Source organism: Temnothorax longispinosus, chromosome 8 (genome assembly GCF_030848805.1).
Source record: "Temnothorax longispinosus isolate EJ_2023e chromosome 8, Tlon_JGU_v1, whole genome shotgun sequence".
In the NCBI taxonomy this organism is placed as follows: Eukaryota; Metazoa; Arthropoda; class Insecta; order Hymenoptera; family Formicidae; genus Temnothorax; species Temnothorax longispinosus.
This window is the reverse complement of record NC_092365.1, coordinates 1,886,554-1,913,230: the sequence shown is the minus strand read 5'-3', so window position 1 is coordinate 1,913,230 and position 26,677 is coordinate 1,886,554. Positions and strand designations below refer to the sequence as shown.

General features: G+C 40.8%; 1 protein-coding gene and 1 long non-coding RNA gene across 11 annotated transcripts in view; one reads left to right on the top strand and one right to left on the bottom strand.

Moving 5' to 3' along the window:
• The window catches only part of Mdr49 (Multi drug resistance 49), a 53,563-nt gene extending 49,568 nt beyond the window's left edge, over positions 1–3,995 (top strand). For all 9 annotated transcript variants that reach the window (XM_071785732.1, XM_071785734.1, XM_071785726.1 and 6 more), the window contains one exon: positions 673–3,995. In XM_071785732.1, the coding sequence (XP_071641833.1) occupies positions 673–876 (204 nt within the window). In that variant the 3' untranslated portion in view covers positions 877–3,995. The remainder of the gene's footprint in view (positions 1–672) is intronic.
• The window catches only part of LOC139817545 (uncharacterized), a 205,402-nt gene that overhangs the window by 56,704 nt on the left and 122,021 nt on the right, over positions 1–26,677 (bottom strand). The gene's annotated exons all lie outside the window — the stretch shown is intronic.

Below are 26,677 nucleotides of genomic sequence, written 5' to 3'. Positions count from 1 at the left end.
TTGTGTTCCGCGTTAACACGCCCGCTCGCGCTAATTACTCAGCGTTTACGGGATTAGTTTTGGGAAGATGTGCTGAATAATTTATACCCTGGGAACGCACAAGGAACATGTACGCGCGACGTTGTATTATTAATGTTAATTTGTTTTTAACACTTCTACACTACCACGCAGCACGTCCCGCTTTGCGTAATGGATGTCATATATATATATATATATATATGCAACGCGCGATACCGAAAGTTAAAATTTATAGCATACTATTTCAAAAATAAATTGCATAAGCAGTGAATAATTTTTTATATCGCGTTAGAGACATAAATTCTGTAAGGGGAGATAATTCTCTGTTTGTAATTGTGGCTTTTTTAAATGATACAAGAGATACATTATTCCAACGCAAGCGATTAATTCTCGGGTACACCTCGATATTAATTCGTATAAAAATATACTGGAACAGAAGATTTTTCCTAAACGATTATTCGAACAATTCTATATATTAAATTCCGAGAACAACATCTCCATTTTAATCTCTCGTATGAGATCTTTGCCGATGAACAAAATGTATAAAATGATAGCCAACCTAACGATCGTTTACATTTATATTCCCGTCGCCGTTGTCGACGACGTGTCCCCGGGAAACAGCCTATCGCATTAACCGATATTTTCTGCGTGCAGGTCGTGCAGGCGGCCCTGGACAAGGCCATGCAGAACAGAACGTGTATCACCATAGCCCACCGTCTGGCCACTATAAGGAACGCCGACGTGATCTGCGTGCTCGATCGGGGATCCGTGGCCGAGATGGGCACTCACGACGATCTGATGGAGGCCGATGGTCTCTACGCTCACTTGCACAATCTTCAGGAGTCCACTATACAGTAGTAGAAGACCGACCAGGCGTCGGATTCCTTCGCTTTTTCCTTCTTCGCGCGCGACTCGGCCGTCGCGGTGCATCGGGCATCTTGAAGACGCGTGAACCGAATTGGAAACGCGGTCGAGCGCGCGGAAAGCGGAGGAGAATCAAACCGCGCGAAGACCACAGAGCGGAACTCGAGTGGCCCGCCGTCGCCACCACCGAGAGGCTCGTCGGCCACGAGATGTCGAGGAACACAAGCGACGTTCAAAGGAACGGATGCGCCAGCACAGAAGACGGATCTTGTAGCTTTACGGAGGTTTCAATGGCTTATTCACCGATTCCGCAGCAAGCACGACAGGCAGCACCGTTCGCGGTTGAGATCACTAATCGAGGATCGAGTGACTTATTTGCGACGTAAACTCAGTCGCAAATCGAAATCCGGGCTTTTATTAATGTCAGAATTCTTGGATTTAAGTTTCAGCGCCATAGTGAGACACACGCGGTTTGAATAATTCCATCAACTTATCGCTCTGCATTCATCGTTTTACACATGTCGATACGAGTAAATTACGATAGCATTACCGCGACTTTTTGACGACTGAAATACGCATTTGCATATTTTGACAGATATTTCATTAAGTTAGCGCGTGTCTTACAATTAGATAAGTAGTCCTCATTCGTACTAACTGATGAAGGTTGACGAAGCGAATGAATATTCGCCCACTCTTTCCCGGCCTTTTTCCCCTCTGCATTTTCTCTATATGACCATTTCATCCGTGCTTATCACTTCTTCTCTGATAGTTTTATAAAAAATGTTTTTGCGGCTGATAGATTTAAGTCCCCCGTCAAAAGCCTTTTACCGGGGACATGCACGTTACTTTCTCCTGGCGGCCACGTTACTTCATTAGGCATTGTACCTCGCGCACCCACGTAACGATCCATCCTTCTAGACGGCGAAACGCGTCACATGGCATTATTCATAATGGCAAGCGACATAATAGACTTTACCGTCCCTCCATCCCGCTGTTATTCGTACGCGTCGACTTTTCTCCCCGAGGCATTTTCTCAGGTAATAATATTTCTTCGTGCACGCGCACCACGCAGAGTTCCTACGATCTTTATGAGAGCCGTCATATCTCGTGACGAGTGCTAGGAAATTTGGCCGTTCTTCTTTTTATATAAGAAGAAAAGACACAATCGGGTAGAAAAAGAAAATATACAGGATTTTTTCGATGACGTTAATATCAGAACCAAGAATTTATCATCCACATCCGCTATTCTATCCTGCCGGTCGAACGAAAGATCGGTGCTTTGGTCTGAATAGATGCAATTAGCGTAATTAATGTTATTGATCTACTACGCCCCTCTCGTGTCCCGCTAGATTAGATAGACAATGTAGCCGAATCGATCGATTTGAGAAACGTAATTCGTGTAACAAGGCGTGAAAGTAGCGACAGGTGTTCAAGGACATGACATAAGAGTACTCCTCCATCGCCGTTGCCGTCGTCGTCGTAATTTCGACAGCGCCGTAGCGGCACTTTAAGCGACGTAGCATAAAAAATGTATAAGTATTTCTCCAGGAATAATATACGCTCCGACCGCACCCGACCCTACGCGTTTCCTCATTTCTCCTCTTTTACCTGAAAAATTCACATGTTCATCTTTATTCTCTCGCGCAGTAAAAGGAGGGGTTCTCTCTTCACTCGGATATCTGAAAATATATAGCGAATTCACCCGTGGGACAAAACGTCGAATATAGAAAATTCGCAGGAAAGACGTAATAAATTATCTCCGCCCTTTTCCCATCAGTGCCTTAATGACTACACGTTAGTTTAACGGACTCGTTGTTACGTGACGGACAAGTATAACGAAGATAACGAGGTCGAGCAGCGACGAGGGATGACAAGGGACGCGTACAGGGTATTTGTTGGATCGTGGGAGGAAATACTCTCTTTCGCCAGAAAATCTATGTGCTCGCGAGCATGTGCTGAATTCGATCGAGAGGAATTATGTAAAGCGGTGCTCGTGCGTGTACGGGTAAATTTATTACCGCAATAACAGTCAAATGTGTACGATATGTACGGCGAGGAATAAATAAAATGAAATAGGAAATATATATTTACGAGAAGAGACGATTCCGGCGTGTAAGGGTCCGGATTTCTCCTATACGAAAACGGCTTCCTTCGCGAGAAGCGAAAATCGATAATCGCGAAACAATCAGCGGTCCATGCGGTAGAATGGCGATCGACTTTTCGAACGGGGCAGCGGCTGTCATAAATTATACGTCGCAGCAGAGTCATTTCCCGATTATATTCTCCCGACACCACGGGTGCCTTCTCTCCTTAGGCCTTAATAACAAGACTCGCCGGCGTGAAGGCTTATCGGCTTTGGCGATGATATACGCTCGATGGCGAAGGGCGTGTAAAAAGGTCCGGGACGATTTTTCAGAATTTGCCCCTTCGGCTTAAGGGAGCTGCCGCGTCTCAGACATCGTCGCGATCCATTAGTCGGGAGATAATGTTGTGTAAACATGTCGCGCGGCCGGATGCAAAAGAGCGAATTGCTAATCGAGATACAATGGGACAAATAAAGGGTGACTGCTAATCGCACATGTCAGAAATAAGGACTAATCTTTGCTTCGGAGAAGAGTTCTATAAAATCTGTATCTATTTAAAATGATTCTAACTATTCTCTCAGAGTATTTATATAAAAAATTAAAAATTAACATTAGTTTAGATTTATATTGACAAAAGAAATAATTATGTAAATATTATCAATTATATATATCCATACGTTTAATTACAATTCTAAAAAAATGGTTTAAATCAGAAAAAAATGATGTGCCCTTCGTAACTCTTCTCGATATTCGTCAATCGTGAATAACTACTTAAGACTAAGGCCGTCGTAGTTTAAGAACTTAAGAGATCTTACAATTAATTAAGCGAGAACAGAGAATAAACTACCTCGTTTTGGATGTATAAAAAAATGCTAGAATCCGAAAATTACGTATGATTTTATGAAACATGCATATCGAACTGTCGGGTGCATCTCCAGTGATACGAACATGAGGTATTAAAAGCTTTTGTTATAAAAGAGAAATATCATTGTAATGTAATAATAAAGAAAGCTACAAAACAGAAAAGAAGCTCGCGAAAAGAACGCGATCTAATTACAATTCCTTTCTTTCCTTCTCCGATGTCTTTTTTCTCTCCGACATTCTGCTCTGCATTATTGTACGCGAAGGAATTAATTAATCAGATGAAGATGACGTTTATAAAGAATGTTTTAGACATATTGGCTCATCCTTCATAATTCCACGATGAACTTGGGGTCGACTTTTCCTTAAGAAAAATTTGACGGAAAAATCTAATTACGAGAACGCTTAAAACTTGAGAAGCTGTAAGAACCTCTAACAATTAAATAATAATTTTTTCGCGATAAGCTGAATTATCGGATGGAAAGTGTCGATCTTAAGTAGCGTTGATCGTCTCGAGAGGCAATATCAACTTTTTATATCTATATATTATACTTTTATGGCGCAATTTATATTATGAGACAAGAAAGGCCACGTCTTTATCTTGTCTGCCGCCACCCACCGTCTCATCACAAGTATATCTATTTTTATTACATTTTTATTTATATTACCGGCGTCGATATGAGAAAGGGGGAGGATATGAATGAAGGGCAAGTTACCGATTAACAAGGGCTCTCTCTGCCTGGTTTCTCACTTGAAGCAGCGCCCAGGCCGAGGTGAAGCTTATCGGAAATTAAATTATCATACCCGTCTCACTCCCGTTAGGATCGTTATTTTTTATTTCGCCGGAGATCTCGTCGAAATTCATCCATGGCATAAAAAGTCTGTAAACTCTCGTGCGCGCAAAGAGAAGAGAAAGGCGATCATTTCTATTTTATTATCGTTGTCGAAATGTCATCGAAGAGAGAAAGCTGCGGAAGGTTTGAGGATTATTCAGAAAGAATATCAATTCAGAAAGCGAATATCAAGTTCGATGGGTAGTGACGACCCGAGAGACAGGTATTGAAAGAAAAAGAGAGAGAAAGGGAGATAGAAAGAAAAAGGCAGAGTTCGTCACAAAGCTTGAGTGAATTTGCAAAGTTACGAGACTGTGCGACGGCTGCAATGGCTATTGGAGTTTTTAAGCAAACTTCCGCTGATGCCGCTGTACAAATTCCAGGGGGAAATAAGTCGCACGTCTGGTCCACGTTTTATTTCACGTTCATCAGTTAAATTGATATAAAATAAGTAAAATAAATTACAGTCTCTCTCCCTCTCTCTATTTATATGAAATTTATAAAATGATCCTTTATTTATTCGAGATTGACTGGTATTAATTATGGCGAATGGGGCGTAATTTAATTATTAATAACGAAATATTAATTATTCTAGATTGCCGGCTGACAGTTCTGGCCTGGTTATGCGTTGAAATTCTATATCGGAAGGAGGCAAACAACTGTATCTACATTATGAACGAGATCAATCTATCCATTATTGTTCTTTAAGTCTTCAATATTGAAAGTATTGATATAATTATTTTAAAAAATTTAGAAAAATAATTGTATTTTAATAATTTGAATTTCATATATATTGTATACACATTTTAAATATATGCTTAGTACATATAAGCACAGATGTTAAAAAAGAGAAAATAATTAGTAATTAAAGCTGTAATAATAAATCAAATTATAATTATGCTTAAATTGCAACTGACTTTTCCATTAAAAAGTCACGTTTAGAAATATCTTGAATTAATATTCGGCAAGTTTGCAGCGAGGCTAATTCGAGAAACATCGAACTAATAATAATGCTTAGCTGCACGACGCAGACGAAATTTTGGGACAGAATTTAGCATAGGTCGTTGTGGTTGGGTGTCAATTAGCATTCAGTGAGGAACGTCGTCCTTTGTTGTATATGTACCAAGAGAACTGGTCCGGGCGTTTCATGGGGGATCGTGCCAACTAGGTGGATGGCGTAGAAATGGCGGTCGGGCAAACGCCGGGGTGGATGTAGACACGTTTGAATAAGCACGCGCGGCAGTGAAGAAGAAGGGATCGTGTAAACAGATACATATCAGTAGTAGGACACGAAGAGGGTCGGACGGGCCAACCCATCTTCATTATTTATTGCTGAGACCGCAAATGTGCGTGATGGCTTTATCATTATTAAAGATTATCACCGCGAGCTTTTTCCCCAAGCTTTTAGCCCAAGAATCGGGTGCAAAATATCACCCGGTAAGGAAAACAGCGAAAAAATAACGTCCGTTTGCAGAGTGAGAATAATAAAATACAACGTTACCGGTATTACTTTAAAAATTTTCACGTGCGAGGTATTTTGCGAAGCTCAGTCGAAATTGTTTTTCACGGAATGCATATTTCGACATATAAAAAGAGAGGGAAATAGATTCAATAAAAATACCGACATATTATTCGAAGCTTCACACGAAAGAGATGTGGTAAAAATACGAAGTCCGGCAATCTCGTTAATGGTCGGTGTTAGTTTCTAGGTCCTAACTAACTTGCAATGCGCGACGATAACAGTGCACATAGGTATAGAATTAGAAAACAAAGTATAAATAAATCGAAATATATATATATATATATATATCCATAAAGGAAAGGTAGAGAAAGAGAGAGAGAGAGAGGGGGGAAGGGAGGGAGGAGAAGAGAGATAGAAAGAGACAATCGGGTTGCAAGCGCCGTTGTAGGTTCCTACTGCAAGCCGTCGCGCATATAAATCAGCATAAATTGCAATGCAGGGATTCCGTAGTCGCTGCATGCATCGTCTGCGTTTCGTACGTACGCGTTTAGCAACAGCACAGGTGCGATACTCATGCGGGATGCTGGCCGTGTGCAACCAGCGGCGGTAACCGGAAGAAACAGCTTCGTTGACTCGCCGTAACGACGAGACAGTTTGCTCCGATTTCTTTGACACGTGTAAATATCTCCAAATTCTTGCTCACCGTTATCACGCTACTTACTGAGCGCGAATAAAATCATCCGCATCCTGTGCACGTTCGATGTTGAATAATTAATATTAATACAAAACGATAAGAGAAACTATTCGAATAATCATTTGATAATTAATTTAAAAATGTAAGTCTCATTTCTATATTATCTATATATCTTCTTACATTTATTTGTCGTGTTTATTATTATTTATACATGAAAATTATATGTGTAATAGATTACGTTTTCAAAAAGTTTTCTCGTTAAACACGTCAAATATACACAATTTTATTTGTATTTTTAATCAGTAATCTAGGAAGTGCAAGCATAAATATTGCAAAGGGTGTCCATCACGCGCATGACATTTAAAACAAAGTGCTTTCTCAAAATCGTCCCACTTACTCAATAATACGTCAACGATGTAATAGTATAATTTCGTGCCAGGTTTTGAATATATCATTCAGGAAACGCGGGGTATATCGATCATGGATAATGTCAACATCCGATGTGTGCGGAGTTGTCGCGAAAATGTTTTTCTTGGGCAAACCTATGAGATGGCAGGCGGTGGTATTGCGTTTTCAACGTCACGACTGAATCAGTCTTTACGGACTTTCGTTTAACTTGGCGGCTTTAGTACGGCTTTGTTGCCACGCTGTAAGATACTTTCATCCACCGGTGCGTTTTCTCAATGGCGAAACCGCAACGCGGACTTTTCATATCTCGGATTTCTGTCGCGCTAGATCCAGGATCGTTTCGAGGATCACCTACCTACCTGCCGGATAACCGGTCGCCCTTATATCTCCCGTCCAGTCCATCCAATACCGCGATTCCGATAAAAATCTTAGCGAACTAACCACGCGCCAGAAATTTTTTTACGATATTCTCCATTCGACGAAAGCAGCAACGCGGGCATTGAAAAATTTAAGGGGGACGTAATTCAGGAAACCCTGAAAGAACTCTCTTTCTGTCTATCCTTTTTCCAGTTATTTTATTTAAACCCTTATATTTTGCGTAAAAAAATGAAATAAAATTTCGGTACATTCCTGCAATTTAAAGTGAGGCAAAAGACCTATCTCTACAATGCTTATATCATTAAACCGAAAAACGTGACATAAAATTTTGATATAAAAGATATTTGTACGTACATGTGGGCTGCAGCTTCGTAATAACATTTTTCAACTTTGAATACGTATATTATTGATATAGTCTCCTAAAATATATCACCCGCTTTAAAAAGCACATCTTTATGTCGTGTCGCAAGAAAACCTCGGATTTTTATAACATTGGAAAAATTTTGCATTTATAATATTGAAGAGACAGTTGGTGCATGTCATATATCACTCGATAACATAAGCATGCAATAACAAACAAACTGACTGGAACGTCGTAAATATTTCAACGCACGCTCGAAAGCGCGGCGTGCGCTCTTGAATCACAGTCGCGGTATCGAGCTGTCGCAACGATGTATCTCGGAAGCGGAGACACATTTTCGTTTATCGCGATATCGATTGCGCAAGCGGCGACTCGAATTCGAATTTGTAATCAGCCCGTACGTTCCCGGCTCAGCGCGATCCGCGTCGACGGGGTAAACCGCGAGCCGTGTGCGCTCGCGAAAAAAAAAGCCGACGAAAAAATACGACGGGGAGAGATTATCGACACACCGATAAATTCGACAATTTTATGGACCGTTTATTGATACCGTCGTTTATACTGTGGCGAAAACGCACACGTTTGCCGCGCGCGTGCAGATAAGAGCAAAAATCATCGGTGACACGCCGAAAGAGAAGACGAGCCTGATGGAAAATGCATATAAAATCCAACGTAGGCAGGCAACGTAAATTTACGAGCTTATGTCGCTGGCCAGAAACGAGCTCGTAATTCTTCGGTTCGAACTGAAGGACGTTGGCACGTCCAGCTTGCGACCCTTTTGAGGATATTATATGCAAAAACAGCGTCGCGACGTTTTCCTCCTCCCGTAGCGAGTTACGCATTTGTTTACGCAAATATTGCTAATAATCTGTGAAATTCAAGAAACTTTTATATCTGGCACAGATTTAGATTTATTTCTTAATTGTACACTTTTCTGTCTGCGCACGTGTCTAAATGTTATAATTTATGTAAAAAATTCAAAGACTGTTGATTTTTGCAGAAATAAGTATCTTATTGAGGGAGCTAATATAAATGTTAAAATTATTTCTTATTAAAACATTATAAAGTTATTGAAAATTTTATATTTCAATCTTCTAGAGTCTAGAAAACATAAGTTTTTAAAATATTATTAAATTTCAATAAGTCCTTTAAGTTTTTTCATTAACTTTATTTGTTTCCAGAAATTCCTATCTAATTTTTTAAACAAAATATTTATAAGAAATATTTCTATTTCAAAAAAATTTTTTAAAGAATAAACGATACTAGCAGAAGCAACAGTTTCGCATTAATTTAATTATATATTCTAACTACACTCTGAAATACACAAATTTTCGTCGCCACATGATACAATAACTTTAACCAAAAATTACTTTTTTTAATTATTATTATTACTTTATCATATTCACTTGGTGTAAACCTCTTAATTTCATTATTTTGTAGAAAATACAAATGAAATACAGTTAATACACAGCGCGTACACTTGGCGTTTGTTTTTACCTTTTTTGAAGAAGGTAAGTTTCATACGGATTCAGATTACTTTGGGATTTACGCTCGTTTTTATCCAACGGATTTGCCATTTTGCTGTAGATTAACGATGATAGCGAGTATAAAAACGAAAATAATAGCACGGTAAAAATGGAGCACTGGCATGCGAGGAAAAAATTTTTCGTAGAAGATTACTCTTGTATTTTCATAATTGATTTTGTTGCTTGTTATACTCTAATTAGTTCGAGCTACAATAATTAACAGGATGCGGTCGAGCATAATGTTTATGAAAACTCTCGTTGATCAAGCACAATATATTAATTTGTAAATACTAATTGATATTGACATGTTGACGTAACAATAATAATATAGTAGTAAAAGATTTAAGTTAAATTATTATTAAGATATGTTTTGTAATTTATTAAGCTTTATAACTTAGATTCTTCTATTTTCTTCTTACCATTTCTAATAAAAGTATTTTTCAATACCGCAAGATATCGATGTATTGCAAAAATATGTATTCATCAATTATCAGTATTGTGCTTTTGATGTAAAGGAAAGAAAAGTAGTTTAATATAAATTGATTTTACATGTTTTAAGTCAATTTCAAGTAAAAACTTTTAAGTTTTTAATAAAATCTGTAATAATACCTTCGATACGGTTCCTGTTATAAAAAAAATTAATTATTTTCTCGAAACTATATGTTCAAAACTGTCTCTCGTTTATTATTTATTCATAATTTACTTATAAAACTATTTCTCTCTCTCTCTCTCTCTCTCTCTCTCTCTCCTAATTATTATAATTAATTTGTTCGATACTTTTCCCTTGACGTTTACTTCTAACTCGCACGACAAATAATGACATGTTATATTATTTAAATATTTTCGAGAAACCGGGAAAGTAAAAGCCGACGATACGAAGTATCGAGGGGGAACAAGTCCGATGATGAACAAGCGCGCGCCTGAGTTATTATTTTTTTTTTTCGTCGTTGGTTGCGTGTGCATGCAGCCTGAGGGTGAAATCCGATTTTCCGTGGACGTGCCCGCATTGTGCAGCTTTGCAATGGTGCAGTATAACGCCGTTGTCTCATATCCCTGCATCCTGTCGCACTTGCGCATATCACAGTGCATCTCACGATGCAAGCGCAAGTAACGAACGTGAGCACGAACAACGCTAACAACCAATACCCTCCTAATGGCGCTTTAATTTTAACGGATGTCGCCCGATAGCTGAATCCTTTATAGGTAACATTTATAGCTATTACGCTCCTGTGTCATCTCCATTTAGCCCCTTTCTCTTCGAAATTTCTTCTGTGATGTTACATTTTTATCGCTCGCTCTAATATACGACAGCAAAGTACGATAGCAAAACTCGCAAGATAGCAAAATGCTTCCTATTTTCTCGATATTTAAGCTTATTGGCCTTATCGCACGTGTTGGTCCTTACGTTCCAAACGGGAAAGTCACGCAACTAATAGCTACAGTACGCTATTTATAAAACAGAATTGCTACGTGGAGCTCGTGCTTTATAAAATGATAACGGTAGAAACGGTAGGTTGGTATTTAAATGCTATTTGATATAATTTCGCATGAATTGAGAGGTAAAAAGGACTAATTAGAAAGTAACGATAATCAAGTAGAATCCTTTTGCCTTCACACACGTACCTTGTCGCACGAAACATTAAATAACATTCGCATAAAATATACTGAATTCGATAACTTTGTCTTTCTACAATAATTAATTAATACTTCTGTTTCAAAGCGGAGCTGTCGCTAATTAATAGAATTTAACGAACGAGGGCAATGGGAGGACGAAATTACGGATTGCCAGTGTCTTTTATCCCGGGCGTCGACTATAGAATTATACGAACCTCGAAAAGTGATAAATGATGTTAACAATTTTACCTATTCCAGAAAAGTGCAGCCGATTAATGCCGCCTCTCTGACAATTCACATCATTAGATTTTATGTACCGTAGAGCACAACGGGGCGCGCGCGAAACGGGTAATTACAATGGAACGATGGCCGATGCGCATCGAATAAACGTGCTATTAATGTAATTTTATTTCATTTATCAAGTACTAATGATATTCATGATTAACGACGAAACGATTGAACTTATTGTGTAATGGGAAAATCAATTCGTCATAATGCGTCGCGCGGTCTGCAGGAGCTTTAATTATTGCCAATTGCATATATTTGTTTGTATTGCCGCAACGAGTAAAATATATATCCTAAATTTAACGCGCCATAGCACTTTGCAACAATCCATATTGCGGTTCAATTTATTGTCCGATCATCGCTGTTTAAACTTTATATTTCAAGTCGCAGAGTTATTATTTTTCAACGAGCTTATAATAATCGTCAATTTTATCATTGCCATTACGCTATTGCATTAATCTCAACCTAATTCGAAGATATTAGTCCGTTGCGATTGAATTATTATACCTACCAATATTAAGAATCACATGTACGTGCATGTAGGTGTAGGTAATAGCTAATACGAACGCACACTTTACGATATTATACCAGCATACACGAAGTTACTGTCAGACTATGTACCCGGGACTATATATGCGGGACGTGTTCCGTCTAGAATGTTGGCATTCGCGATTTCCAGCCGTATATATGCGATTCCACGATACGACTACGAGCCGGAAAGCGGAGACGCGCATTCCGGAAGGAATTCCAATACGGCGGCGAGACACACGCGGCGCGATATTTCTGTAACGCCGCAGCGTGGCGATGGTACAGTATGAGTTCTCCGCGGTAATTGTCGCGAATTCGGAGAGGCTCGTGACGCTCGCGGTCGGCCTCGATATCGCGGGACAATCCTATAACGGGCCGCACACTGCTAACTGTCCAAGTTGTCAAAGGTAGAGGAGGTCGGCCGATCTGCCTGGAGGTCGGCCCCTGCAGGGACGAACTTTCAACGGCTTCGTCGACCATTGTTTCCTAGCACGTGCGCCGGCAACCGAGCTACGCCGAAGTTGAGCAACGTTGGCGACTTCCGCGTCGACTACGCGAGATTGAAATTCTCCGCGTATGTTCCAGGAGGAACGTCGCTGTTTGCCTAAGATATTTCCAGAGTCGCGACAACGATCTCCGCCGTGAAACGAGGGCGCGCCTCAGCGAGGACGATGCCACCCTACGTGTTTTTTCCCGAAAATTGCACGGAAAACTTGTGCAAGAAATATATGTTTGAGACGTTATTTTACGCGCTAAAACTAGATAACACTTTATTTAAGTTATCTTGATATGAAAGAAGAAGGGTTCCCACATTTTTGGCCAGTTTATATATGAACTGAATTTTAATTTAGATAATTACTCATTTTTTAATAAGAAATTTTTTAATAATTAATTTTATTATTAATTAACACAATAATAATACAAGATAGATTTGTTTTGAACAAATTACTAGGTTTTACACAGTTGGTCATATTTTATAAAATATTTACTTTACCGTTTTGATGTACAAATATATTTTCAATCGTAACAATATTCTCTGTGTTTATATTACATATATGTATAAATCTATAACAATTACTCATCTTAATGAAAAAATAAATTTCAAAATTACATTATTTTACAAAATTAAAATAATTGAGTTAATTAGATAGTATATCAAAATATATTAATTAACAGAGATACGCGTTTACGTGAGTTAATTTTAATTAATTAACATCCAGTGCAACTTATTAGTAAGAGTTTGCTAATAGGGGTTGACCAGACTGCACGCAAATAATTTATGGTTTCTCTCTCTCTCTCTCTCTCTCTCTCTCTCTCTCCTTGCATAATAGAATGGGCGGTGTAACTATGTAAGGGCTTTATGTCGTGTAATATACCACGCCGCTCTAGAACATTAGACTCAAACTACATTAAGAAACATATATGCTGGTATACGCAATAATGTCAATTAAAACCAGCTTTTCGTAAAACAAAATTTAGAGAGTTACGCAGTAACGAGGTTCAAGCGCGATAAACATCTAAAAACAACATATCTTTAACAAAAAAAAACCATTAATCATACATAAAGCTTCGCTACGTTCGCTAAATGTTCGTCGTTAGACTAGCAGCAATCGATGTTCTTGTGCGAGGATACGCTCGGCCGTAATCGTCCGTAAAATGAAGAGAAAAGGCCGGGCGACGATTGACGGAGGAGGTGGTACGGAAGCTGCGAGTGATGGAGAATTACTGGAGAGATTCTGGAGGGACGCCAAGCGAACAAAACGTAACGAGAAACCACTAGTTTTGCGACTTGCCGTTAACCCGTCCGTTAATAGAAATGTTCGCATATTCGTCCGTACATAGCTCATTTCCTAGATATGGTCCGCTTTTTAATATTCCGTCAATGCGCTAATTTTAATAAGCAACCTTGAACCTGCCACGCCTCGAGAAACCGGCCGGGTTGATCCCAGGATGGAGAACGTTCGTCGTTGTTGGATATTTCGTGAGCGGTAAGCCCAACTTCCTAAACTCGATTACTCCCTACCCCGCGAGACTGCAAAATCCTTGCCGTTGGTATTGCCGAGCCTCGCTTGGCGAACGCCGCGAGCGAAATGCTCGGGTCTGTCACGTTCGCAAAATTAATCGTGCAATTGGCACTGGAGATGGTATAAACCGCGCTGGCGCCCGGAAAGACGGGAATCCTGAATTGCGTGAAACACGCAAAAGTGCCCGCGCTTTGCCAGGAATAACGCGTTTAGCGTTAAAGAACCATTTAGTATGTTACTTCCTCATCTCCGCGTCGGAGAGACGACGCCCGATTACGCGTGCATTATGCAGATTGATTACGTTCACTAACGTTCGCTAACTGAATCTGCAGCGAGCTTATGCCGCGCGCTGTTATTGCACAACACGCAATTGTTTTGATTCCGGGCAGTAAGTGGGTTAATATCTCCACCAGCTTGAATAATAGGGCTCCTCGATATCCGGGACAAAAACATTTCTCGAGGTAACGAAATTTCATGGAGCGCGGCACGGTCGAGTTGGCGAAAGTTGCCCGTTTCTCAAATTCCAGGACTATCTTGGAATTGCAAACTCCTTCGCAACGAGGGAAGGTAATCGCACGGATTGCGCGGTTACGTCATTTTTGATACAAACTCGGATGTAATTCAATTAAATAAATTACGAAACAAAGCGGGGAAAACCAACACACACCCCGACATGTTGAACTTTCGAATTTAATATACATCTCAAAACAACCAGTAAAATGTTCATCCGTTTATTACGACACGTACCAGTAACAAAATTAAAAATAACAATCAATCGCGGAATAATGAAAGTAGCCCAAAATCGTAAAGTATTTTTTGGTGGATTGGAAGAAATGTAATTGTGTCGAGCATACGAGCTTGACATGAGCGAGCCTTGTGTCGAAAAAATGTTTTGTGCAATTTTTCTTTGGGTAATATCTGCATGTACAAAAATCTTTTTTGTGATAAACCTTCAACGCAATATATTTAGTTCCCTCGCTCGGAGATGTTACGCAACATTTTCTTATTTATTTCACTTATTAATCTATTTATTCTCTGTTAAAATCGCACGGGATTGTTTAATAAAAATAAACCCGGGCGCCCTGTGTACCTTTGTAGAAGCGCGAGATGATAGTTAACAAAAATGGAAAGTACACACAATTACCGGCAACTCCTAACTCCCTCCCCGCGCCGTTCTTGTCCCGCGTATATATTTGCCCGAGCTGTTCTCGCCCCCGCATATTTGCCCGAGCCCCGGGCCCCGTTTATTCGTGACTTAAAATCGCGTTATCCGCGCCTCGGCGCGCTCAGGAAGACCGATCGAGACAATCGAGGATACGGCGGGGTTAATTCGTAGCGCAAAGTTTTCCCACCTACTCGTCGCCGCCCCGTTCGCTCGTTAAATTGTTCGTCGATTAATTGAATTACTGGGAGCCAGTGCCGTTAAGTGCGATTTGCTTCGGCAAAGCAGCCTCGCTGCTACGAGCCCGTATGTCCGGGCATACAGCTTCTCCGCTTGTTCTTCTACCTATTCCGCCCCGGAATCTACCTCATCATCCACCGTTTTCGCTCAGCTTCCATCCTGTCTCTTCCTTCCGTTCGCCGCTCTCCTCCGCGCCCTCCTCTATCCTCTATGTTTCTACCCCACAGTCCTCGCCTCCTAATGCGAACCCCGTTAAAAGCACAGATACATAAGTGGCGGACGGAGCTTTGCACGGGAAATGTATTTAAGCTGCGTTTTCACATCCGTTGGCTACACACCATCCGCGCGACCCGCCGCCGCCGCCTTCGCTTCGCTTCGCGCGGCGCGCAACAACGAAAATATCCTCCCCTGTTATTTCACGGTGCGACGTCTACGTGGGTCATCCGATGCTTTTAGCCGGCGCAACGCAGGGGCTTCGCGTTCGATCTGAATTACTTCGTCCAACGAAAGCGACACGGTTCACTCATTTTTTTCGCGCGCTTCGTTTGCATCAAGTCAAGTCGTGCGATAATGGATTCGCATACATATCGAATAACATCCGCGCGATGAATCTCTTCGAGTTACCACACAGTGGTCCGATTCTCCGATTCGCCGGAGATTTAATAAAAGCCTATTGAAAAATTCACGATCGAGGAAATCGACGTACGCGGTGGAATTAACAAATTCGTTGAATTACGGAAAGCAAGAGAAGCGTGATGCCGTAAACGGTAAAACGCACTCTTTGTTTGCTGTCAAACTCACGCAATACCATACGCGAGTATATACTTGTTACACAGGAAATTGCACAATCTTGGGGGAGAAGAAAACATCGCTGGGAATCGGGTTACGATTATGAACCTCATTGACATAAATCGAGGATGCTAAAATGAAATTCCCCGCTTCGGGGATTCAATATAACTGGTGATTTTACAGCGCGTCGTATCGAGGTGGATTTCGGCCGTGAAAAGACGGAGGGTAATATCGAAACGTCATCTCGGAATTCGCGGCGGAATCGGATTCGCTCGATGATCCATCGAAAAGTTTTCAAAATGTCAAGAAAGTTGTCCCGGCGGAACGGTAACGCTTTCCAATCCCCCTCGTTTCGCTTCTCTCTCGCGGCGAGCGAGGTTCAGTCGCGAAAATTTCGGCTCATGACTACGGGTCGGTAAACAAATAAATCAGCGACTTTCTGGTTGCACCGTTACACGCTGATTTCGCAGTTTCTTTCGCTCGCTGTTATGCCGCGTTCGCCCGGAATGAAACGACAGAAGATGAAAGTATCGTTATCGATTTATTAATCTGATCTAAAATTCAGAGAGGTGTTTAGGAAAAAGAACCTTCTATTTATTTTTTTTTTTTCGTAAATCCGCGACTGATTCCGAAAACTCAACGCTCGCTGATGGGTTGATCATTGTGTTAATATTCTCTGTTAACCAGAATAATTTTTTCTTGACAAAAATTAATAAAAATAAAGCTTTGTTAGTAAAATCTTACATATTTTACTTCAAAAAAGAATTTATTTTCATAGAACAATAAAAATAATTAGAATATTTTACTTTAAGTTTAACAAATTTTTGAAAAACGATGTGAAATTGAAACTTATACGTAAATCTGAGAAATATCTCTCCAAAATTAACAAAATAATCTCAAGATATGAGAACAAAAATGATTGCGGCCTGTTAGGTAGAGCAGAATTTAAGTACTTAAAGAACTGTGGAGATGGAAAAAACTGAAGAGCGTGAAGAGCGTTTTAACGTAATGAGATTGTGTAATAGAGAAGAAAGGCTGCATGGCTGTAGTTAGATATTAATAAAGAAAGAAGCGTGGGAGAGAGATTTATATCGTTGTAGTTCTGGAAGTCGTTTAATGAGATTGGCTAACCATACGATGTACCTACTGTGCCCCTCTAAACGTCGCGGTAGCGCATCGAGTTCGCGCACGAGATTTCGTGGAAGTGACGCGGATAATAAAATGCGACGTTTACAAGAAGCGTATAAACCGTCTGACGACAATAACGCTTTCATTTAATGAGAGTGCATTACATTCTGACGAAACGGCTAAAGAAAATTACTGAAGAAAGAGGAGTCCTGGCGCACAACGTGGCATAAGTACGTAGAGGATTCTACCGCGGAATCCGGAATGCGCCGTGGTCGGAAAATAAAATCGACGGTAGACGGTAGACGATGACGTCGTCGACGACGACGACGACGACGACGCGACGATCAAATAGAAAAATATGTTTCAAGGGAAAACTGATGCTCGAGATAAAGAGACGAGCGGGGGGAGATATAGCAGAGCAGAGAGAGAGTAGCGAGAGAAAAGAAGATCAGATAACATGCTCGTGTGCGAGTTCGTGTGCTGACGTAACAATGTAGAATTGAGTTCAATCTATACGTATAGTCTCACCGAAATTATGTAATATTATTCCGACGTGAAAACTGACGCATACGATGAAATAGGGAATTAAAAAGGTGCGACATTAAAAACGCGAATGGAGTTCGCTGAGACGCGTCTCTTCGTTTATGATTTTTAGACTAATGGCATTTTAGCGAGATTTTTAGGACGGGTGAGGATAAGCAGGGCGTCCTGCGTCATCCTCGTGCGAATTCCACAGCAACGCCCGTAAAATTCATCCGACCAGTAGTCCTCTTTCTTCGCTCTACGCGCGATGAGAAATCTACTTCTTCTCGCCGATCGTAATATCCACCCTTCCGACGCCGCTGACCAGCAGCGAAGGGATGAAAGGGCAGGAAGCTGGGCGGGTCTTCAGGCAGAATCAGGACATCCGCGCGGTGGATAATCCGCTGGATTTATTCCGGCACTACTTTCTCGCTAAGTCACCCCACGCGAGGGAGCCGTCTTAAAGCCGGGAACGCATAGTAGACTCCGGGGAGTTACATTTTTGCCACTTTACCCGTCCCTCGCAGAACCATATACCCATTCGTCGAATTGGTTTCTGCTTTCACGAACGCGACACACGCTTCCATTAGGTCGCCGCATATGAGATATCGGTTTTATACCAACGGTTTTCGGATAACCTCTGAAAAAGGACGAAGTATACGCGGTCGAAAGGATTCAATAACGATTTAACTTGTAGGCAAAGAAGATTAAAAATGTTTTTAAATTAATATCGCGAATTTTGCATATAACTTATATAATTTGTATATAAGTTAGACTTTATATGTATATTGGTAATTCTGTATTCATTTCCCTCGCGTTAACGCAATTCTTTTTAAGTGTAAAATATATACTATACAATAAAATAAATTTCTCAATTCTTGATAAATCACAAATTTCGTAAAAATTTCAGTATATTTTTAGATAAAAGAAATGTCATTTAAGCGTGATACATAATGTTTCGTTGTCAGAAGATTTATTTTACGAAAACGTTTTGTGAAAACTAAGACTTTCGGAATCTGAAATTTCATATGCGACAACTCGATATTTCATTTCTCCGCCAATGGCGGAGCTGGCAGACAAAGAGATTTTTCAAATCGTCGTAGAAGATTTGATTGGATTTTAGGAAAACGCCAGACGTCCAACGGAAACGTCCAACTGCGATCTAATGAGGGGAAAAATTTCCGTAGACGGAAAAAGGAATTTTTTCTCAGCGCGCGAAGCTCTCGCCGATAAATTCTCCAATGCGGGATCCGAACGAGGAATATACTCTCTCAATTAATTACCGCATTTTATCGTCGAACGCGACAGCCGCGTTACCGGAAAACCGGCACGAAGCCCTCGTTCGCCTAATTAATTGCGCGCCTTACCTTTATTCGCGCGAATAAAAAAGAATACTCGGACGCATCGTGAAAGCAGTGAGAAAAAGACTTACAGCTCGAAACGCCGTGATATACGAGAACAATTAAAGCGGCATTAAAATCCATTGTATACGGGATTATATCTCTGGCCTCCAAGGGGACGGAACTAAGTCGCGTTTAGCCGAAACGAGATCAGTGAAAGTTTTGATCGCCATAAACGCATAAATTTCACAAACATTACGCCCGTCGGGCCACTACTTGCGACATATTTAGAGTTCGTCGGAGTCTTTGATTGCGTTAATGTCTCTCTGGCACGTACGAGCGTATTTCGCGCCGCACGTTCGAGACGTCTGACAGCGAGTGTAGCGACGGGGCAGAGAGGCATTATTTACGAGAACACTCCCGGCGTATTTCCACGACAGTTTTCACGCGCGCTTTGACGTACTGCCGACGTGAAAGGTCGCACAAGGGAGAGAGAAATCACGCGGGCTATACGCTCGTAAAAATTTCCTACGGGGACGTCCTGTTGTATCCGCCACGTGTGAATATGGATTTTACTTTGTATGTGCAATCCTACGGTTTCCCACGGGACGATGGTACTATGGAACAGTTCGTCCGACGTCTTCGGATTTTGTCGCCAGAGTCGCGTATACATATGCTTTGAATTTTATAGATCGCACACTGCCAGGTAGAACCGCATTCAATATTCCCTCATAAGATTATCAATACGTGGATTATGCGCATCGTATTTCAATTTATTTAAGGAAAACTCTGAATTTTTCAACAGTTGTTTCTACATGGTTTCACACGAATTCCTGTGTGACGCTTCCAGTAATTTTTCTAGAGTCACGATAATTAATCAACTTTCCTGATTCGCTCGAGTATGTCCAGCGTATATTTTTACCGGAATAAATTTGCCCGTTTTGTAGACAGGGCAATGACTCTTTTTGACGCTCCTTAAAAACATTACGATGAAACAGATCTTCGAACAACATGTATACTTAAATGACGTCTCTTTTAGGACTTCTTGAAAAGACATCTAAACGTTCCATATATAAATCTTCTACCCATTAATAATAATCATATAAAATTTATTTAAAGTATAGCAGGAGTGATAATACAAAAAAAAATCGACACTCTACGACATCAGTTTTCTGCAAAAAATTTACGTGCTTTTAAAGTAATGACGCAAGAGGCAGGCAAGCACTCACGAGCGTGAAAACCGACGATTTTACATCGCTCGCTTTTACAGATCGCTGTCCATCGCACAGCGTAAAATCGCGCCGGTTACCTGTCAACGATTAATCCGCGCTTGATGCGGAAAAGCTCGTCGAGCGTCGATCTTCCTAAAAGCCCCTCAACAAGATACTGCTTTTCGCAGCTGCGAAACCCGCCGCTGCATTGTTCTTGACGAACGTATCGCCTCTCGGCATTGTCGTGAACGATGCGCACGACAGCTCGAGAAACGATGCATTCGCCGATATAAACTCGAAGAGCGCAATTTTCTTGGCAGCTCGGTTGCAGTCGATACGCCGGTGCATTCTCGCGGCGCTTCTGCACATTCGCAAGCTTTCGCGCGGTACGTCAGCCGTGTTTTTCCAGCGACGTTTCACCGTTCAAGGATACCGAGAAAGGAGAGCCCTAAATCCAATAGAGGCGTTTCCGAGATGCGAACGAGCGAAGACAAAATAAACCGTTCATCATCAACGGAAAAACGCATGGATTTATAAATTTCTATTTAATTTATCGACATCTTTTTTTTACCTTTATACTGTTAATTGTCGTATATTTATTTCTCTTTGAATCCGCCAGAATTAAAAATACAAAATTTTTATACTATCCTCTCGCATTTGCTGCAATTTTATTCAATGGGGATATTTTATCGACTACGCAGGTTTGTGATAGGTTTGTACGAAATTTTTCTTTGAATTAACGAGGGAAAGTTTTACGACGGTGAATTTTAAGTTTTTCCTCCCAACTTCTCGACGCGTGCGAAAAAGTGTTTCGCGAGGCGAAATTTGCTGAAAGCCAAGAGTTCGTTTCTTTTACTTCTGCTCGTTCGTTTCCTTTCGTATTTCCAAATTTTAAGTCAGGCGATACCGTACAACGTAAAGGTTATATAGCGAAGGGTTTATATTTGCGCGCACAGAATATTTTCTCTTATTTACTGCTTCATGTTCCTCGTATCGGTTTTCAGCACCAAATCCTTATATTAATAATAAGGTAAATCTAATAAGAATTTTTCTTTCATCAGAAATATTTTACAAAAATAGAATAAGTATTTTAAAAAACTGGTCTGTTGTTGAGTATAAATAAAATAAGTAACAAAATCGATTGCCCACACTCGTGTAGGACACTCAAGAGATTTTAAAAGAGTCGAGATTTTAGAGTTAATTTTTTTATTTACCGCGTAAGCACGTACGACTACATTGTTAGCCTATCTACATATTAGCAATAACATATGTGCGCGTCGCGTCAGGCAGATTTATGCCGCAACCGTGGAGAACGACGCGGATGGAAGACGAGTATTCTTCCGCGGCGAAGAATTATTGCGCGCTCACTTGGGGAGGCATTCTTCACTTTTGTAAATGCGGGAATTCGCGAGGGCCGCTTTCGTAGCACGCGCAATATTGCCATAACCGCGGCAGCGGTGCACCTATATGGCGTTGCATTTACATCACGTGCCATTTATCACCATCCATAACTTATCAAACGTATAAAATAATTTTTTACGTGAAAAAACAAAATCATCTATAAACTTAAAGCAAAGTTCTGTCTGCGTTAAGTCCCTGATCCTCCCGTATATTCGTATTTTTCGTTTCACCGTCTACGAAGACCAATTCCGCGGAGTCCCTTGTCTGTTTACTCGCCTGTTTGTTTGAACGTCGCGCAAAAACGACTGAGCCAATTCTCGCGAAACTTCCAGCGTTTTACGATCAAAAATCAACTTAGAACTTGGACTGCCTGCTGCTGCATCAGATATTTATTCGGCCGAAAGTACTTAAGGAGGAACTCACCTCTCACGGATCAGCAATACCCGCTTACTATCGATTTTATTAGACCACAAGTCACGATGCGTAGCATTTAAAAAAGTTTTCTTATCGTTCGTCACGAAACTGTAACTACTGATATTTGCAGGTGTATTTAGCTATTGCACGGAGTGCGGAATTTTTCGAGCTCCGTAAATCCGGGTTCTTTTGCCCGCACCGCGATAAGAGTGGTCGCCAGGGTAAGAGAATTCAAAATCGCCCTGCCAACGCGGCACTTTTGGTCTTACGGAGAAGCACGTATACCCTCGTGTGCGCATACCGGCGAATATTTATGCGTTTCCAGCGTTCGCCTACGACTGCATAAACCACGTGCCCGGTCACCTTCCCGCTGCGCCGGATGCATAAAGCATCGGGACACGCGCCTGTTTTTATGTTCATCGATTTCGGAAACGCATATGTTCCTCCCGAGGACGATACCTGCCTCCGTTACGCGGAGCTTTACATTCTACCCCCGTATACCGAGGTGATCGCACTGGTTTGAGATACGAGAATCCGCGTAAATATATTCTCCGATGCATTCGGAAGCGAACTTCCTCGCTCAGGGGAATGTCAAAGTCAACATTTAATTAGTTGCAAAGTTATTTAACGTTGTAAATGCGAAATATCGGTACAAAAATAGCAGAAAAAAGGCAGACTTTTAGCGGCAAATAAATTTTATTTGAAGTTGTCGATAGATGTGCTCGTGTTTCCTCTCCGTTTCCCTCGATAATAAGTCGCGCTGGTCGCGACCGAGAATGATCGAATTTGCCAAAGGGATTCGGCGTCCGCGAGCCTTTCATTTTTCCGATGCAGCTGCAGCCCGCCCTCGTTCCCTTCGAGATCGACCGCCGTTATTAAGTAATATTGGAAGATTTCGCCGGGCGGTTCGATGCGTCGATAAAATTTTCATTTCGCGGTTCGCTGCTTGTGCTCGAGCCAGCCCGACCAAATTCGTCTCGAAAGTCATCCTCTCGCGGCTCTCCTAACTCCTTTCATGCCGTGGGACATATCTGTCGTTTCGACGAAGTCTGATTTATCAATTGTGACTTTTCATGGAATTAATTGGTAAATCCATAGAATCACGAAGATTCTTCATCGCTATCGTAAATAATCCAAAGAATACAAGCGGTCTAAACAATACATAAGAATATTTTCTAATAATATAATATAATGTTTTTCAAGCAAGTAAGCTTTATTACTATTAAGAAGACTTAAAGAGAACCTTATTATAAAAATGTTATAACAGCAATGAAAAAGCATTTGCTTCTTTAGATACAAAGTTTCGTTCTCAAACGTGATTGTTTTCTTTAAACTCACGAATCCTCATTAGTCTTTCGCCTTACAAAGCGACATTTAATTTAACGGTCTCATAAAAAGGGTAATGTACGACCGGTTCGGCTATAACTCACGAGAAATGTGCTTTTAACGATCGAACAATATTTAATCGGGATGAAAAAACTATGTCAGAATGCGCGACTTGTTAGGCATGCTCTGCAAAATGTATTTTTGAACATTAAGCCGCTTTCAAATTTAACATTTTGCAGTACGCAACATTAAATACATATTGCAATATGACAATTGTGTTTATTTATAGTGTTTTAACTTCTATTTTAATATTTTAATATTTAAATACTTATAGAGAGAGAGAGAGAATAAAATATTTCTTTAGAGTTATAGGTACATTACATTATTATATTTTATATTTTGTATTTTAATTCAAGATAAAATATATCCGGCTCTTTAAAAGAATTGTTATTCATGAACTAAGTTTCCAAATAAATTTAACGTTTCAAATATCTTATTTTTTAAATATATGTAATAAAAAATAAAATTATAAAACAAAACTAAGATAATAAAATTAATGCTTATTATTTGGAATTAACAACAAAAAATTAACGAGTAATAAAAGTTATTAAATTAACAAAGAACATTTTTTTAAATCACGTAGTTAATCATCAGTATTTCTCATATCAATGATATTAAGTCACTGTTCACGTATTTTTGTATGCCAATAAAGCGATCAGAAGCATTCGCGGTATGTTTTAGATACGTATTTCGTTGAAAAATGCAATTTACAAGTCAGAAAGATATTCTTTTGTTCTCGCGCGAAAAAAAACAGAGTTTTACTCTCAGGAGCCTGCCTTACAAATTGATCGAAATGCCGACGTATTGTTTTTTTTACTCGTTTTCTGTTGCCGCGAATGCGATGTGTGTGTATGCGCGTGTGTGCCTAGGAAAAAAAAGGAAAAAATATTTTTCGCGAAAATTTTATCCCATCCGCACATTCCAACCGATTCGCGTGTCTGGTCAAAGTAAACTGCATAACTTCCGCCTGAAAATTGTATACGAGCTAAATGCTTTGCTTAAAAAAAAAAACGAGATGTTGAGTTCAGTTTCAGTCGAATCGTAATCAGGAGCAATGAACAAAAACTATTTCGCGCTCTGATGCGTGCGCTGAATTTTCGAAGAAGAGCTAGTCGCGGTGGATTAGTTGCTACAGCGAACGGCACGCACCATGTTCGACTTAACAAAGGCCTAATGATCCAATTAAAAGGAGATTGCCCCGATTGGAAACTAGCTGGAATCCGATCAAAATCGCTCGTGGTAACGATCAAGGTACCCCGATACAGGTTCCGAGCCTGTAATACGTTCGTAATTTGCCTCCGGGATCCGGCAGCTATCGACATAGCTTATCCACGCTCCGCTCCGTGAAACGAATGTACGATATGGTCAGCCGGGCAAATATGCTCGGCGCAAAAGCACCTGTCGATGGATTTTTCCGGCGGTCTTAATCTCATCCCGCGCGTTTCGTCAGTTCGCTATTAAGTGGTTCTGTCGTCGAGTTCTTCGTCTAATCCTGCCGAGGATTATGGTATAAGTGGATCCCGTCTAGCTCTTTATCTTACGATTTCACGCGCGCGCCTCACGCCTTCGTAACTGCAAGGTTTATCGCTCCCTTACGAAGCTAAGTGGACGCAAATTCCGGTGGTTTCATAAACGGGGAAAGGGCCGAAATTCGAGAGAGCGAAGCATTTTACGAGTTCATCGTCCACCATTCTCCCATCCACCACCGGCGGCGGTCAATTACGTGACGCAAAATGCTAGCCATTAAAGTATTGCGATCAGCGTCGTTTTTTCCTCCCGTGCTCGCTTCGACGAACGGGTTAATTGCGATCTGATAGTTTCGTAATGACACCGCCCGTGTCGTCCATGTAACACGCGTTTGCCCGTATCCTGCGCACGACCGCATAACAATCCGCGAGAAATAATCGAGTTGCACTCGAATCATGCTGCACACAGAAGACAGCTGATGAGGGCTGGTCGGCGAGTCGGAGATTTGATTCCGCTTAACTCGCGGCAGATCTGCCTGGCGAGTGTGCAAAGAGCAAAGAGTCCGACATAATTATCGCGTTCCGCTCGCGGCGGAGTAAAACCGTGCTCCCGTAAAACGCGCGACACCGAAAACCGAGCGACTAAAGTTCCGATCCAGTCTGCCTTACGCTTAAAATTTCCCAGACTTTGCGCGAGTCGTCGCTCCGCTTAATGAATTTCGTTAATTAAACGCGACTGGCGTAGTCGCGAGCGATAAGGTGTAAAAATGCGTTTTACGTCGGATCTCTTGGCAGCTAGCTTTCAGAAACCACGATGACTCTCTTTCACGAAGAGTCGATACGTTTTTACGATACGGAATTAGGTTTTTAAAAATTAATCATTTAGAAATCATTGTGTAGAATAAAGAAAAAAATGATTTTCTATAATTCTTATTTCTTCGATACAGAAAAGCTACGCTCTCATTTCCATGTCACTTAATTTGAGAAGAAAAGTAGTTTCAACCATGAATTTTTTTCTTTCTTGGCTAAAAGGGAGTCGTGGGGGGACTACGAGAACTCTATTTTCATGGAGAAGGTAGACAGTTTGTTTTCCGACTGCAAGTCGGTTTTGCACACGGCGCAGCGCGGTTTGAAGAATTTCGCCGACCGGTACACTCGTTCCACCATGCCTGTCGCTGCACTTTACTCGAGAAGCTTTCGATTCAAGTGGAAATCCAATCAAGGGCCGCTGAGTGTAGCGAATAACGAGTTTCGATGAAATTACCACGCCTTTTTGTGTACCGTCCGGCCGCGCCGCCGGTCTGGTTGCCGGTACCGTCGAGTTGCACAAGGTCGTTGCACACCGGCTAAATCGATAACGCACATTGTGCGCGCGTAATCCCGTTTACCGTGATAAAATTCACCGTATATGTTTACGTATTATTACACGTATCATGCAAAGAGCAATAAAGCGTATCACACACGCCGCTTGTCTGTCGTACATTCTATATCCGATTTACCGGAGTATTATACTTAACGTTGTTATTAACGAAAATGTTCGCAGTTTAATACCTCGCTGTCTTTCACGTGGGCGTACTAACAGAATTATGATAAGCAATTTGACGATAAAAAACTAAATACATACAATTATACATATTCACGGCTAAATTCACGGCAAATATGTTCTTTCTTTTTAATCAAG